Genomic DNA, 18151 nt, shown 5'->3' with positions numbered 1-18151 from the left:
TGGATGGAAAGTTTGTATTCTCATCCAAAGTATTATTTATTTAAAAAAACTCGAAAAGAGTGCCTAATTAAGCAACTTTTAAGACACAAATGAACCATTTTGCTTCATTATTAGAAGTTTGTTTGGTTTTTGTTATACTTCCTTTCCTGTCTTTTTGTACTTAAAATAATTTAAAGTCAGGAAATATAAACATATCATGTTTCAGCAATTATCAAAAATAATAAACACGGTTTCTGTAGATAACCAGCTTTACTTTATTGTGCATTAAACTAGCATGATGGTATGAATATTGCACTGTGGGTTTTCATGCTTGTTTTGGAAAGTAGTTCATTATTGACTTCAATGAGGACTTCAAAAATGGCTCTTTGATGAAGGCTCGGTCATTTCTCCTTCTTCTCATCTTCCTGCTCCACGTCTACTGCTTCTGCTGTTGCTGTATGATACACGTGCTGGGAAGCGGCAACTGAGTTTTTAAGGGTCCACTGGCTGCATCTTTGGTATCCATGAGTGGTTCAAATATGAGCATTCTCTGTTGGCAGATTATTTATGCTGCCTGTTACAATCCTTCCAGCTGTGCTGAACAGACTCTCAGAGTGAATACTGGTGGGAGGGCTAGCAAGGGAGCCCAAAGAAACAGTGTGTGCTGAGCGCTGCAAATGCCACTTGTGTTTCTGATAAAGCATATAGGTCCTTAGGGCTTTGTTAAATTCTGGCACACCCTCCCCCTCACAAGTTCCTGCCTTGCCACTGCTGCAGCTTCATGTCTGGTATAAGGTGAATAATCATTTTCATTTACGAGTCCCAGACAATCCACCTGGGACTTCTGCAAGACGAACGAGGGATCAGTCTCAGAGTCTCTGGATGTTGCTGAGATTTGTTCCATAACCTTTGAAAAATTGCTACTGAGTGCATCAGATACTTTATGCTGTACCTTACTAACACCTAGTGCGTTTCAAGACAAGCCATCACAGTTTCTCCCACCAGATACTCATTCATCCTACCGAACTTATTTTAAACAGGACCTTCCTCCCTAAATAGTTAACGAATCTTGGGGTAAGGTAACCAGCAGTCCACCAGATAATCTCCCCCTGAACTGCCTTGATATGCCTATTGGTCAGAAGGCTGCTTGTGAGAAAGGTCCTTTATTATTCCTATTGCCTTGGAATGAAGTGAAAGTTGTAAAAAACAACAACCCACCATTGATTTGGGTTGTTTGCAGAGGTACAATACTACTGCAGCTTGCTGTTCCAACTTGCAAGGACATCCTACACTAGGCAGCACAGTGCTATGTTGTTGTGGTGGTCTCGGTCAGTATATGGAAACATCACCGCTGCAGACAGCCAGATTGTTGACATCACATGATGTGCCTATCTGTGGGAAAGAAGAGTTTCCCAGGACGTTCACAGGCTGGATAAGTCTTTGTGAAGAGTGTAACTTGAAACCTTCCGACTGCGCATGTTCAGGAAGTTTGTCAGATGTGCTAGAAGAACTGAACTGAAAGGACGTGTTTTTCTCTAGTGCTGTAATGTCAGAAATAAGCATCATGTAAATAGATTTCTGACTTATTTTCTTTCCCCTGCGGAAGCAGGAGGGAGGGGGTTGTGCATTTTACCCACGCTTGGGAAAATGTCGCCTATCAAAATCTCCCTGGTCTGTCTGGATATCAGCCAGAGGAGGTTACCAGTGTGGTGTAGTGGTTAAGAGCGGTAGTCTCTTAATCCGGGGAACCGGGTTCGCGTCTCCGCTCCTCCACATGCAGCTGCTGGGTGACCTTGGGCCAGTCACACTTCTTTGAAGTCTCTCAGCCCCACTCACCTCACAGAGTGTTTGTTGTGGGGGAGGAAGGGAAAGGAGAATGTTAGCCGCTTTGAGACTCCTGAAGGGGAGTGAAAGGCGGGATATCAAGTCCAAACTCTTCTTCTTCTTCTTCTACCACCGGTAAGCAAGCTCCGAGGACAGTGAGAGGGGCAAGCCTCTATGGAGGGGGCTTGCAAACCAAGTCTTTCAGTCTTGTTTGTGAAGATACAGTTTGCTTGAATTAATCACTAATACTGCTTGCAGTTTTATGTGTGGTCTGCCCTCCAAAACCATGTTTTAGCAGTGAGATATGTTGGATCCTACCATCATATAGTGTCTTCATAATGTTTGTTGCACTGTCTGCTTTGAAATCCAGGCTGGGGAATCAGAACTCAACTGAATGATTGCTGTCAGTTTGCACGCATGTACACAGCCAAACCCAGTTATGTTTAGAACCACCTGTTGTCTCACCAGACTGCCCATATCTGCAACTGTAAACCAATGAGTAGTAACAGACATGTAGTCTTGTACTCATTAGCTATTGCAAATATCTATGGTGAGATGTACGGTCCCACCAATGCCATCTTCAAAGTTTGTACTGAGAGCATCTTGTAACAGCAGCTGAAAGTGCAAAAACTGCTGTCTGAAAAGTAGTTCCTTCCAGACAACTTCTCTTGAGGGACACAGTGATGGATAAATGCTCCAAAATACAGCTCATCAAGAAGGGATAATGGTTCCCTCCCATGGGGATTAACTCTACAAGCCACATAGACCATAGAACTGTAGGGTTGGAAGGGACCACGAGGTTCATCTCATCTAACCCGTGAAATTATTGAGTTCCACTGTCCTGGGGTCATTGGGCTACCAGGTTTGCTTCCTAGCTAGCATTTGATGCAGACTGAACTGAATTCCGCATGCTACAATTTTGTGTGGAGATGGTGTTGGGGAGGACAACAGGCAGGAATTTATGCAGGTACTGCAAAAGGCTGAACACACAGAGAATGCATTGCCTTTCTCATCTCCTTTACAGTGCCACCCAGAACCTGAGTCAAGTTGTACTTCACTTACAAAAAAGAAAAAAGAAACTTTATATTTGATATGGTGGGGGTGGGGGGTGGGATCAGTAGTAACTAGCTGGAGGAGAAAAGAATGCCCGAACATGAGCAAGAAAGAAATGGTGCAAATCAACATGTCTGATTCTCCAAAGTGATTGATGGTTGTATAGCTTCTGATCCAAACTTTTAAACTGCTTTGCTACACTTCATCAAAAGAACCAAAGTGGTAAAAGGAAAATTTCTCTGAACATGTACAACATGTGATATTTTCATCTCCTTCGGTAACTAAAGGGTTACAATAGGCAAAATCTGAGCTTGCTATAAGATGGAGTTCCACGCAGATGACAGAGGCACAGAAAAGAGAGTTTAGCTTGTAATAAATTTCACTGGCTCCAAGTCAGGGTTCATTATGCAAACAGGAATTATAAACCTGCTAAGTTTACCATTTGAACGGACTAATTAAGAATCCTGGTATCATCGCAATTACATGCACACACACAAACTACTGGAAGCAATTTCATTTTTGGACTGATGTTCAGAACAATTTATTTCAACCCACATTCATTTGATTGAAAAAACAAACAAACAGATGGATGGCATGTATTCACTTTTATAGCCTAGCACTAACTAGAAATAGAACACTAAATCAAATGCTTCCCATTTCAACCATCTTGGAGTAAAGACCATAAATATTTCTAAACAAATTTTGTCTGCAGGCCATATCCCATTTTCAGAACTGAAGATAATGGGAAATGCAGAATTCCCATTTTATCATGTGAACATAACAGTCAAGGTTTATGAGCATTTTATCATGAAAGACTAATGCAGTGCAGTGCGTTTTTATTCAGCAAGAATTGTCTACAGTACATCAAGGCAAAATTAAAAGGATGTTTGCTATCCTTGAATGCCCCCTGCTTTGCTTTCCATTCCTGGGTAACATTCACTGTGCAACTTCAACTCCTTTCCTCTCCAGAAGTGGACCCGGGGAAGCATCTCTTACTTTGTGCCTTTCCTCAGTCATTTAGTTTGATCTGCTTTCCTGGGCCACTTGGATTGCTAAATGATTCCTGCCCTGCAAACAACTCTGGTGTCTGTATGCCCTGCTTCTATAGCACAGCCATCTGGAGGATCTGGGCCACTCTGCAGGGGAAGAAGGGCAGCTAGATCCATTAAATGCATGTGAATTTGAGTTTCAGGGCTAGGTACCAGACTTGGCAGTGGTTTCCAGTGCTATGATTCGGAGCACATTCTCAATATGGCCTACCCAGTATGAAACAGCGGTGAATACAAAAATAGCATACCGTGCCTTTGTCCTGAAGGCACATCATTAGGGTGCAAATGTCTCCTGTTGCTTGATGGTTCACCAACATCACAGCTTCATCTTCTGAGATGGTTTTAATATCATCTCCCCATTCTATGACTATTTTGGAAAAAAGGGAAAGGAAAAACTTATTTAAAACCACATATTTCTAAAAGTTAAAAATTATTTTAAAATGTCATTACAAGTGAAGTTAAAGAGTTAAGCAAAATTATTTTCTTCAGCACAATAGAAACAGTCAATTTCATTCAAAAGGCATTCTAGCAGACCACACTAATTTATAAACTTAGAAGAACTCAAAAATCTGCAGCAGTAAGATAAAACTGAATTGCAGTTCCTGAATTAAACATCAGAAAGAACACAATCACTAATCAATACATTGGTAATTAAGTAAGGATGACAATATTGGTTACAGAGCATACTATCTTTAAGGGGGGGAAGCGTCATGAAATTGGCACAGGCACTTTAAATGTGTCAATTCAAAAAGAGGAATCTGTATTCTGACACCTGAAGATTTTAAATGCACTAGATAGCAGAAAGGATATCAGGCACTGCCTGGTGTTGCACGAGGAGAACAAATCAGTGACCCTTGGCCTTGTAGGCGCTCCTCTTTTCCTCTAAAGTTCAGAAGCTTTTCACTTCTGTTTGTACTTGTTAATGTAAAGTATGTTTGGTTTAAAACAAGCCAACTTCAAACCATGGATTATGAAGCGAGTTTGTTCAAACAAACTGTGGTTAATGTTAACCATAGTTTAAGACAGAGGTGGGGAAACAATGATTCTCCAGATGTTGTTGGCCTCCAACTCCCATCACTCCAGCCAGTGTGGCCAAGGGACAGAGGTGATGGAAGTTATAGTCTTGGAACATCTGGAAGGTCACAAGTTTCCCAGTCCTGGTTTAAGAGTTTGGATGCCGTGTTGGATGTGGTTAATGGAAACCAGCAGCTCACTGCAGTCATGCCAGAGAAGCAAAGGGCAGCAGATAAAAGGTTTTCTCCCTAAAGAAACTATTAATGCAGGCGGGGGGGGGGGGGAACTCTCAATAGTATAATTCCCACACTTCTTGGGGACAAGACAGCAGTAGCATCACAAATAATTTATCAGCTACATCTAATGCACAGGCTGTGCTCACTCTTGGAAAAGGGGGACCCCACCATTGTTTTCCATTCTTTTGCAATCACAATGATCAATTTAGTATTGAAGTACTGTAAACAAACAAAATACAGTAAGCCCACAACTTACGCTCCATTAACTTATGCACATTCCGCATTATGAGCTTGGCAAAAAATAATAAACTTAAATAAGGGGGTGGGGCAGAAAGGGGACAGGCATCCGTGAAAAAAGACTTTGACAATCTCACCTGCCGCTGAACCCAATGTGTTTTGACCATACAGTGGTACCTTGGGTTAAGTACTTAATTCGTTCCGGAGGTCCGTTCTTAACCTGAAACTGTTCTTAACCTGAAGCACCACTTTAGCTAGTGGGGCCTCCTGCTGCCACTGCGTCGCCAGAGCACAATTTCTGTTCTCATCCTGAAGCAAAGTTCTTAACCGGAGGTACTATTTCTGGGTTAGCAGAGTCTGTAACCTGAAGCGTATGTAACCCGAGGTACCACTGTACGTGAATTTGGTTTTTGGCACTATTCCCAGAATGCAACCCCCGCATAGGTTGTGGGTAGTGATATGAGGTGAGAAAATTCTCTGCTAGAAAGTTCTCCAGAGAATATTTTCCACAAATTGTAAATTCTAATGTAAGAACCAGTTTTACAACCCACATTTTAAAAATCTAGTAAATAATAAGTCAAGCTGTGATATTGCCGGTGTAAGTATTGAATAATATTTTTTTTTTATCCACTTACATTACTGGGCATTGTATCCTTCACCGTTGGCAGTTCTGAAATGAGAGCTACTGAAAACTTTTTTTAAAAAAAATTATATGTTTTTTAGTTTTAAAAATGCTATTCATTTAATTTGATGAACATTTGAATTCATATGTATTTCAACTATTTGTAATAGCCTTTTTTTTACTTTGGTGTGACCTTATTCTTAGCAATTCTATACCCTTGGCCATACATTGTGATTTTTTTTTACACAAAGTAGCTTTAATGCTTTATACACTTAAAGTACCTAGGCCTATACAATTAGTGTGTAACAGCATGTGAGGTGGCCTTGATTTAAAAAGTTGATGTTTCTATATTTTTATTTAGTGCTAGTAACTGGTTTTTGCAGTGCCATTCAATGATACTAAGTGCTATTTAACAGAGAATGACATACTGAAATGTATTATCATATAATGATAATATAAAGGTAAAGGGTAAAGGGACCCCTGACCACTAGGTCCAGTCGTGGCCGACTCTGGGGTTGCGGCGCTCATCTCGCTTTATTGGCCGAGGGAGCCAGTGTACAGCTTCCGGGTCATGTGGCCAGCATGACTAAGCCGCTTCTGGCGAACCAGGGCAGTGCACGGAAACGCTGTTTACCTTCCCGCCGGAGCGGTACTTATTTATCTACTTGCACTTTGACGTGCTTTTGAACTGCTAGGTGGGCAGGAGCAGGGACCAAGCAACGGGAGCTCACCCCATCGCGGGGTTTTGAACCGCCGACCTTCTGATCGGCAAGTCCTAGGCTCTGTGGTTTAACCCACAGCGCCACTTAATGGCTTCTTTTTTATATGTATGCATATAGTTTTGTTTATCAAGCTGTGTTTTAGTTACCCAAACAGTTATTAAGTGTTAGAGCTATTAGAACAGGGGTCAGCAAACTTTTTCAGCAGGAGGCCGGTCCACTGTTCCTCAGACCTTGTGGAGGGCCGGACTATATAGGGTGGGTGGGTGGGTGGGTGGGGGAAATGAATGAATTCCTATGCCCCACAAATAACCCAAAGATGCATTTTAAATAAAAGGACACATTCTACTCATGTAAAAACACGCTGATTCCCGGACCATCCGCGGGCTGGATTTAGAAGGCAATTGGGCTGGATCTGGCCCCTGGGCCTTAGTTTGTCTATCCATGTATTAGAAGCACAAGATAGCCTATTACAGTTTTTGGTTGCCATCTGAACAAGTTATACATGAATAAACATGTATATTAACTAATTATATCATTTTCCATGCATTAAAATGAAAATTCTCCTATTTTAAATGAAAATTCTCTAATATTCTGATTAATTGAGAATATTCTTGAAAATATTCTCCAAAAGATTATTCTCGAGAATTTAACATCACTAGTTGTGGGTTTACAGTATTGCAATAAGTTCTGCATATATTTGCCCTTGAAACTAGCCTGAAAAGCATAGATGGTCCAGAATGCTGTGGCAGATAAACATGTTTAAGCAATATTGCAAAACACCTGAGAACACTTCATAACCTGGGAACTTGATGAGCACCACTATCTGCCTATTGTTATCATTATCAAAGGACCAGATTAAGTGAAGTAAAGGAATGTGGTGTTTGGAGCAGGGCCCCCAGTGGTGACTCGGGGCTGTGTAATGACCTCCAACAGAAATTCTGATTGTATACTTCCCTTTCGGCTTTCTGTCAGTTATGTAAAGCTCATTTATTTAGGAAAGCTTGGGGGCATGAGGAATTGATGGCTTTTTTAAAAAGTCACTCCTGAGTTTTTCTCTGTAGGAAAGCTTGGACTACTTTTCAGCTGCACTGCTTTTCTGTGTTTATAGATATGATGTTCCTGTAAATGTTGATTGTTGGTTGCCTTAAGCAGTTCTAGAAAGGTGGGCTTAAAAACAGTAGTTTAACAAACAAACCAAAAACAAGTACCAGAAAGTTGCTGTGTGTGTTGCAGCAAAAGCCAGAGACACCTTAAATGTGGCACCTTAAAAGCAAAGACACTGATGACAGGACAGGCTGGGGTTCTCAAACGTTCTATCCTCAAGCCACTTAGGATGCTTACTAAGGCCCACCAGACAGAAAACGGGAGATACAGGGGAGAAGCCAGTCGCAAAACAGTGTCAAGTAGTGGCAGAGCTTGGCATAATCAGCTGGCAATTATTGACACCACTTTCTACCAATAGCTAATCCATATCTGATTACTGCTCAATTCTTTGCTGTAGCATTTGCCTTGTGGCAAACTATTTCACAGCTTAGCTTTCCTTAAGAGGTTCTTCCTTTTATGGAATCAACCCAAAGATTATGGCATGGCTCGCAGGCAATGGCACTGAGGCCCAGTTAAAAGTGGCCCGTGAACAGTGGGGAGCCCTGGCCCACTGTCTGATAAAAGTGGGTTAAGTTTTGTGGACTAGAATCCACTCCACCAGATCCAAACCTAGTGCTGGCAATAAGGCCCTAAGCAACAGGACAGAATCAATAGTACTTGTGACCTGTACAGAAACAAATGAATTATATTTAATCTGGCTGGGTTTAAAGTTTGCCATGGCTCTGTGGTCAAACCCTCCCTTCCACAATGTCATGCTCGCAAGCGACCCTTTAGCCTTCAGACCGCTGAAGCAAGGAAAACAAACATAGTTTGGGAGGTGGTTTTTGTGCTTCTTTCCATGCATAAAGGCTTAAAAAACAAACAAACCCCTCAATCTATCAATCACCAGGAGTGCAGCAACTAAACAAGAACATTGATGTGCTCCCCTGTGAAATGGCCAAGGAGCAACCAGAGGTAAACTGTTTAAAGGGCTACTGAACAAGAACAAGTACTTCCATTACAAATTGTTCCTATTGCCGGACATTTGAAGAATGCACCTACAATCAAGTAATAAATTACAGTACACCAGAGAGAGGGGGGGGAGGGGGGGAGTAATGTCTACTGCATGGCAAAGTATTTCAGTTTCTGTTTATTTGTAACCATAGACCTGAGGGCAGGCAACTATAGCTCTGAGTTTAGGTGGTTCCCAACAGAGTTGTAATATAAACAGATCCATGAACCAAAAAAGCGAAATGAGAACATATTCAGATATTAATGATTTAAAATACACATAGGCAAAGTGAGGAAGGCCGCTCTCATTCCTTGCCAGGTGCAATAATGGTGCTTCTACCTTCCTCTCCCTCCTGAAATTTCTTGGTTATTACTTGCACTCAAAGTGGAGAGCTAAACTTGAAGAGAGGACTGGAGGTCCATTATTAGATCTCCCACGGTTCTCACCCCCCCCCCCAAAAAAACCCCAAAGCAGCAGGGAGGCTGGCTCAAAACATTTTGTCACTTGAGGCAAACCACAAAATGGTGTTTCCTTCCATCAGGGGAGAAGGGATGTGTGAAGATCTACATCAGGAACAAGGATTGGGAGGAGACCAGCACTGCTTCCTATTTGCCAAGAGGTTACTGCAGAGGCAGCATGGGGGGTGCTGGCCTCCAATGCTGCCAAGGCAGCTGCAGCGGTGGCAGGTGATACGTTCCTCAGAGACCAGATCTTCTGCCCCTGTGGATGCTACCACCTGAGGCAGTTGCCTCACGTTGCCTCATGGGTGGGCCAGCCCTGAAGTGGGGAAATGGAGCTGCAGGATAGCAACTTTTTAAATTATTCCCCCCTGCATATACCTACGTGTTCCCTCCCATCTCATTACAGCTCAGCTGGTTAGAGCATGGTGCTGTTAATGCAAAGGCTGCAGGTTCGATCCCCATATGGGACAGCTGCATATTCCTGCATTGCAGGGGGCTGGACTAGATGATCCTCAGGGTCCTTTCCAACTCTACAATTTTATGATTCTATGCTCAGTAGTGTAAATAGCAATGGGGGCATTCAATCCCCCCTTCCTACGTGCAGCAACCCTGGAACAATTACTCCATCTTGCCTCATTTGAAAACTAATCTTTCTAAAGTTCTCAGTCGAAAATCAGTTATTCACTCAACTCATTTGTAACTCTCTGCTCCAGGTAGGGCAAACTCCAGCCTTTATCAGTAACTATTTCTGAAACCTCCCTCCGTGTATCATGTTATAAATGTTAATGGTTCTGCCTTGGGCAATTTTTGTGCTATTTCTGCCTAGTTTGACTTTCTTCCTCCCACCAACCTTCAAGCTCCATAAGTCAAAGTCCTCCTATTTTATTACAAATGTAGGCTGAGGGTTTGAGGACTGCCTTTCATTCCTGCCTGCCTTGAAATGTATGACATCTCTAGTCTCTTCTCTGTTGCAGAGAGGAAATAAGAGCACAGCTTGCAGCCAGCTTCCACAAGGCTCCCTTGCTCTTGAGTCTGATTCACTGTGCACACAGAAAAATAAGCTCCCAAGAGGAACCTCACCTAACCATGTGTTCCAACAAATAATTTCTTCAATTAAATGTGCTCTTATTCATCGGTTTAAATTTCTCCTGCTTTGTCCTGAGAAATGAATTACACTGTGCAGCAAGCAAATGTTTATAATCCTTTTTTAAAAAAGAGAAGCCCAGTAGTTTGAACAAGCTATGGAGGCAGGAGTTCATATCCAACTGCAATGAACAGTGTTGTTGTTTTTTTAAAAAAAACCTAGCTACCCAACAACCCTGATCGCTCAGTGAAAGTCACAACATGTTTAAAACCAAAGCATGAAAGTAAAATATAATGTTACAATTCTTTGCATGAACAACAAAGACTTTTGTGGGACCTTAAAGGCTAATGGTTGTATTACTTATTCAGCATATAATTAGAAGTATGTAAAATATATTGATTTTTAAAAGGATTTATGTTTGAGTAATGGAGCAGCTTAATGCATGCTACCTATTACAGTGCACATAATACAAACTGACCCAGTTTGCACTCCACATTAAACTAGAATTTATATACTGCTTGAATGTAAAAAAAAAGCCTCAAAGCAGTTAGCTAATAGTTTACTATGTATGCACCTATCTGGCCTGTTTGTCTTCTCTTCATATTCAATTTAAAACAAAAAACCCAAAAATGATCTGAACCAGAGATTGTGGTTTTATTTCATTTTTGGATTATTGATTGTGATTTATTAGAACAAACTTTGGCTAGAAATCATGATTTGTTGGAAGCAGAATAATTATGATCCCTTGGTGTGGACATCAAAGGGATTGTGACTTGTTTTCTACCAGTGCCCAGCTAACATGAACGGGGAGGAGCAAAATAATGGTACGTCATTGTTTACGTTTGTCACTGTGATGGAGATAACACTAAATGAGAACATAATGAAAATACAGAACACAAAATAAAAACCTGAACCAGATCTTTCACAACTTCTCCAAGAAGTCCACATTTGTATGACACAACCAAAGGAATTGAGAAGATTTCCTTAATTCAAGTGGACTTTGCCTCCCTGCACTTGCTCTACATGTGATCTGAGAGCTGCATTGCCAAATTTGGAGAAGATGAAAACTAAAGGAGAATTATGTTCCAATTCATGTATTAGAAAGGGAGATGTGAATTATATCAGTTCACTTAAAAACACAGACCAAGCAAAATTCTATTCTATCCCAAGATTTATGTTAATAATAATAATAATAATAATAATAATAAAAAATATTTATACCCCACCCTCCCCGGCCAAAACCGGGCTCAGGACTCCTAACACTGAATATAAATACAGTAAAAAAAAAACAATAGTTGATTAATAAGTTAGAATACAGTTTAAAATGCAGCTTAAAATGCAGCCTTGTTTTAGTGGTAGCCCATAGATCAAAGCCATAAGGGGAGAAAACGTCAAATATTCACCGGGGCCAACTATCCATGCTGGTTGTACATGGGCCAGCAAAAAGAGCTGAGGGAAAATGTATATACAAATCCCATATAAGGGGTTCCATAAAAAAAAAATATGGGGGGGGGGGGGGTTAGATTGAGTCCAGCCCAAAGGCCAGGTGGAACAGCTCCGTCTTGCAGGCCCTGCGGAAAGATGTCAAATCCCGCCCTGATCTCTTGCGGTACGGCGTTCCACCAGGCCGGGGCCAGAGCTGAAAAGGCCCTGGCCCTGGTTGAGGCCAATCTAACCTCCTTGGGGCTCGGGACTTCCAAAGTGTTGTTATTTATGGACCTTAAGGTTCTCCGCGGGGCATACCAGGAAAGGCGGTCCCGTAGGTACGAGGGTCCTAAGCCACACAGGGCTTTAAAGGTCAAAACCAGCACTTTAAACCTGACCTTGTACTTCACTGGGAGCCAGTGCAGCTGGTAAAGCACTGGATGAATGTGATCCCGCAGCAAGGACCCTGTAAGGAGTCTCGCCACGGCATTCTGTACCCGCTGGAGTTTCTGGGTCAGCTTCAAGGGCAGCCCTGCGTAGAGCAAATTAAAGTAATCAAGGCATAATTACCGTATTGTGGTTTTTAACGCTGTATGAACACGGTTCTGAAAAGAATTTTAAATAAAAATAAAGACATAGTATATAAATTCTGAAAGGAATACTGTCTGCTGTTTTGGCTGAAATCAAACCAAAAAGGCAAAAACTTTGGAAGCCTCAATGATCATCTGATCATCGGTGCTTGCAGAATCTAGTGCACAGGGCTTTGCAGGCATTGCCAAACAGCAGAATAATGGTGCCTGCAAACCCCTTTTGGCCAAAGCCTGTCTTTACCTGTTCCCACCTGACATCATAAATTACATAAGGTACAAGCCAAGTAGGCATAACTTGATCAACACAGTCTGGTACACCTTATTATACCTGATCTAGGGCAGAACATTTTTAAATGCTTCAATACAAGTTGTTCTATGATGTCTACCAATCTTTTTTTTAAAAAAAAAATTAAGATGTTCCATGTAAAAAAGGCTTGAACAATTGAAAAGTTCAGTGATATACAAGCAGCTAGTTATTTAAAAGCTTAGCTGCAGAACAAAGTTTACTTTAGCCTTGACTTTGAACTGCTTCCAACCACATCTTGCTATTGGTATACCAACCTTTGGCATGGCCCAAGTTCTGGCTGCTCATTAACACTTGGGTTGCCCGACAAAATCCTGAACGAAATAGGTCAGAGGTCAGTTTCTAGTCTCCCAAAATCATTTGCCTTTTAACTGAATATAGCTGTAAACGATGAACTTTCAAAGAAGCAGCAAAATACATATAACTGGGAATGCAAGAGGGCAATGACATTTTAAAAAATACCGTATTTTTCACTCCATAAGACACACCTGACCATAAGTCGCACCTAGTTTTCAGAAGGGGAATGCAAGAAAAAAATATTTTTAAAGGGAGAGCTGAGCAGAGCCTGTATGCATCCCAGGCTCTGCTCAGCACTCCCTTTCACTAGCCACGTGGAGCCTGTGTGCGGTGCTTGCAGGCTTTTCCCCAGGAGGGAGAAGGGCAGCCCATCACTCTTGCAGGCTTTTCCCCGAGGAGGGAGGAGGGACTTGTGTGCGGCTCTTGGGGGCTTTTCCTGCCTGCCTCCCGCCTGCATTTGCTCCATAAGACGTACACACATTTCCTCTTACTTTTTAGCAGGGGAAAAGTGCTTCTTATGGAGCGAAAAATACGGTAATCTCCTTTTTCAGCCACTTCCTATCTGCTTTACACAGTTCTCTTCACTTCCGCATCTGCATAGGCCAGGGGAAGCCCACATGGTACCCTCTGTATCTTGTTGTACTCCAACTCACATTAGCTCCAGCAAGCATAGCCACACACCAGGGATGATGGGAGTTGTAGTCCAACAACATCAGAAGAGCACCATGTTGGCTTATCTTGATGCAGGCATTCCTCTCTCCTAATGTTCTACTTTGCAAATGGGGCAGATCAGCTCTCCTAGCGTGGGTGGCAGTATCTTAAATAAGCTGTTTCTATTTCTGTTCAGTGATAAATAGTGAGATGAATTTGGTTAGACCAAATCAGCAAAACGTACATAATATGTAATTTGCAGGATACGGCTTTCCAGGGTGCAGAACTTTGGTTGATTTGCAATTAGTAGACCAAAAAAACCCCTGAAACTGTAGATACCATTAAATTCTGTATTTGACTGGTTCACTGCCACATCCCAAGTCAGTCCATAATAAGACCCATTCATGATTTGACTATGGATGAAGAGGCTGATCTGATGTATATTACCGAGATGTGGATGGGGGGATCCTGACCCGACCCAGTTATGTCTACCTGGGTACAGTGGTGCCTCGCAAGACGAAATTAATTCGTTCCGCGAGTTTTGTCGCCTTGCGATTTTTTTCGTCTTGCGAAGCACAGTGTCGGGAAAGTTTTGGAAAAGCTTCAAAAATCACCAAAGTCTTTAAAAACCTCAAAAAAGGCTACCACACCGCGTTCTATGAGTTGCTCCTCGAAGTCAAGTCGCAACTGTATTAATGGTGTTAAGAAAAAGGAAACAAATTTGCAAGACGTTTCCATCTTGCAAAGCAGCTCAAAAAACAAAAAACCCTTTCGTCTAGCGAGTTTTTTGTCTTGCGAGGCATTCGTCTTGCGAGGTACCACTGTACTTTGGCCACAATGACCCACACATTGGTAACTTCCAAGACTAGACTACTGGAATTCACTCTAAGTAGGGCTGCCCTTAACACTGGTCTGAAGCCGAAGCTAGTGCATAATAAAGCACTAGAGTGAATTCCAGTAGTCTGCATTCCAGTAGTCTAGTCTTGGAAGTTACCAGTGTGTGGGTCATTGTGGCTAAACTGCTGACTGGGCTACCTGCCGTGAGCATTTTCCACCACTTCTGAAAGAACTGAACTGGGCAGTGGGCACCAAGTTGCTGCTGAGACAAGTTTAAGGTTCTCTTGTCAACTTACAAAGCTGTAAACAACTTGGAAGCTGGACACCTGGGAGAACACCTTCTCTCAACCTGTATATTGAGACCTGTCTGGTTGTGTCAAAGCATGCTGAGATCCCATCTTGCAACAACCAGGAAATGACCCTTTCAGTTGTGGTACCCAGTTTATGGAATCACCTCCACTCTGGAATAAGGTAAGCACCAACTTTTGATCAGCTGTTGAAGAATGCTAAAAAAACTTCTTAGTCTATGGCCAGATTGGATGCAAACAGCAGAAGATTAATTCGTTTCAGTCTAAAACTGCAACCACACCATACATTTGAAGCATGCCTCCACCCGGCCGGGGTGGGGTGGGGGAGGAATGAGAACTGCAGTTTGTTGAAGGTGCTGGGAAATACAGTTCTGAGAGAAATAAACTACAGTTCCCAGAATTCGGAAGGGTAGGTGCTTCAAATATATGGTGGGATCAAAGCCCAAGCCCGCCTCAATCACATATAAAGCAGAGACCAGATTAGATTTTAGAGGAAAGGGAACTAAACCCATCACTCAAAGATTACCTCATCACTATAGAGATGTAAGTAGCAAGCGCAGGGTTCAGAGCTGGTTTAAACAAAAGGTTCTGCCACTGTCACATCTAGTTTGGTTACTGACCGTCATTATTCAGGGCTATTTTCAGATTTGCAATGTAACACTGTTAAGTAATATTTGCCCTGTACTGCAGTGTGATCCAAGGGCTTAAGAGGTAGCCTAGAAGAGATTATGTCTTTTTCTCAATGTAATATGAAGAGAACAAGCAAGAGGAGATAACAGGTCCGGATCACAATAATGTAAACCATTCATCCAATAGTCAAGAGATGAAGATAAAAAGGAAAATAACAAAGCACTACTGAATAAAAAGCTAAACCACTGAACGCGATGACAACTTCCACAACAAAGATGAAGAAAACTTTTTTATACAGTAACCGTTAAAATAACTTGCCTATCAGAATAATAATGAAATAAAATCAAGTAAGCCCATTCAACATTCAAATCCAAGATGTACTTTTTAACACTGTGACTGCATAAAAGAAGCTTCCAAGCCTAAACCATGTTCTTTCTACAATTGCCTCAAGATATCTCCAGTTTTAATTCAACACATGGAATGTACTCATCATACCAAAACTGAGGAACAGCAAAGGAGGAGTTCAATCTATTATAAAAAGGCATCAAAATACAAAACTAATTCCACAGCACATTTCAGTCCTGACCTTTCCAGAAGTAAGCAATTTATTCTAAACACAATGATCCACGTCAGTATTTCAATAAATTTATTGAGGACCAGGTCTTCCTGGTAAGAGCTCCCCTGAAAATGTTATGCTTGCTTTTAAAATGTACAGTGGTACCTCTGGTTACAAACTTAATTTGTTCTGGAGATCCGTTCTTAATCTGAAACCGTTCTTAACCCGAGATACCACTTTAGCTAATGGGGCCTCCCGCTGCCGCTGCGTGATTTCTGTTCTCATCCTGAGGTAAAGTTCTTAACCCGCTACTTCCAGGTTAGCAGAGTCTGTAACCCGAAGTGTTTGTAACCAGAGGTGTTTGTAACCCAAGGTACCACTGTAATTGAAATTACCTTCAATCCTGTAAGCCCCCTTGAGTCAGGGGGAAAGGATAAACTGACAATCACAAGCACAGTGGTACCTCGGGTTAAGTACTTAATTCTTTCCGGAGGTCTGTTCTTAACCTGAAACTATTCTTAACCTGAAGCACCACTTTAGCTAATGGGGCCACCCGCTACCGCCGCGCTGCCAGAGCACGATTTCTGTTCTCATCCTGAAGCAAAGTTCTTAACCTGAAGCACTATTTCTGGGTTAGCGGAGTCTGTAACCTGAAGTGTATGTAACCTGAAGCGTATGTAACCCGAGGTACCACTGTATCAATATTAAAAGGCGTTAAGTATATATTATCTATTTTAAAGGTAAAGGGTAAAGGGACCCCTGACAATTAAGTCCAGTCGCGAACGACTCTGGGGTTGCAGCGCTCATCTCGCTTTACAGGCCAAAGGAGCCGCTGTCTGTCTGCAGACAGTTTTTTCCGGGTCATGTGGCCAGCATGACTAAGCCGCTTCTGGCGAAACCAGAGGAGCGCACAGAAACAGCGTTTACCTTCCCACTGGAGCGGTACCTATTTATCTACTTGCACTTTTTTTGTGTGTGCTTTCAATCTGCTAGGTTGACAAGAGCTGGGACAGAGCAACGGGAGCTCACCCTGTCGCGGGGATTCAAACTGCCAACGTTCTGATCAGCAAGCCCAAGGCTCAGTGGTTTAGACCACAGCGCCACCCGTGTCCCACACTTATCTACTTTATCTAAGTCTAATAGCTGGAAGACTGCTACAACAAAGTAATCCTCAAAATGTGCAAGGTGTACTGCAAAACAAAACAAAACAAAAAAAAAAACCCCAAACAGCCACATTCAGAAGTTACGCCGCCACCATTCAATGTCTCAGGGATAATGGAAATAAAGTTGAAAAAGCAAAACAGTATATCGGCAATTAGTTATGATAGCAGTGAACAAAAAAAAAGGGATTTCAAATTTTACTACCATGGAAATAGTTTACAATGGGTATCAGAATAGAAAATCCAAACACACTAACTAACTATGCAAACAACAAACCTTTTGTCCAAATTTTAAGCTTCTTTAGGATCAAGCTCAAGATCTAAGCTTAACTGGCATCAACACCTAGTATTATTATTATTATTATTATTATTATTGCTACTACTACTACTACAACCACTACGGAGAATGTGGGACAGAAATAGAATACTTAATCTAGAAGTAAATTAAGTCGAGCTTAAATCCCTCAATTGTGTGATTGCCTGCAAATTTAATAAATAATAATAATAATAATAATCTGCAATACTGATTTCAACCAAATGTTATTTTTATGAATAAACACTGTGGCAAGAGAATGCCTTCACATATGTAAGATCTTCAAGCCTCAACAAATCACTGAGGTATAAATATATTTGGGCAATCAAAAGCCGTATTGGTTTTAATAGTTACAGTTCACTAACTATATAAGGAAATTGTAATGTAAGCACTTTCAGGTGAGGAAATTAAAATCTGAGTTCATAATAAATAACGGTAAAGCATCTGGTGTCTCTAATTTATTCTTTAAAATGGAATTCTCCTGTAAAATGAAACAGTGAAAGAGATTTATGATCCAATGACCCTAAAGAGTAAGGCATCATCTAAACTAAGCCTTGAGCATATATTTAGAACCACTGTGATATTTTTTCATTATTTGCAAATCTGACTAAAATAGGTATGACTAGATGACATACAATAACTTATAGCTGTGGGATCAAAACTCCCCACCACTCACTAAAAATGCTGAGGTTCTTGGCAGACAA

At 41.5% G+C, this 18151-nt stretch overlaps 1 protein-coding gene across 2 annotated transcripts in view; it reads right to left on the bottom strand.

The window, feature by feature from the left end:
* The window catches only part of LPGAT1 (lysophosphatidylglycerol acyltransferase 1), a 59750-nt gene that overhangs the window by 26516 nt on the left and 15083 nt on the right, over window positions 1-18151 (bottom strand). For both annotated transcript variants that reach the window (XM_081000605.1, XM_081000604.1), the window contains one exon: window positions 4154-4272. In XM_081000605.1, coding sequence (XP_080856731.1) covers window positions 4154-4272 — 119 coding nt within the window. The remainder of the gene's footprint in view (window positions 1-4153; window positions 4273-18151) is intronic.

This window comes from Podarcis pityusensis (genome assembly GCF_964106645.2).
Source record: "Podarcis pityusensis genome assembly, chromosome: 3".
NCBI classification, from domain to species: domain Eukaryota; kingdom Metazoa; phylum Chordata; class Lepidosauria; order Squamata; family Lacertidae; genus Podarcis; species Podarcis pityusensis.
This window is presented reverse-complemented; position numbering and strand designations above follow the sequence as displayed.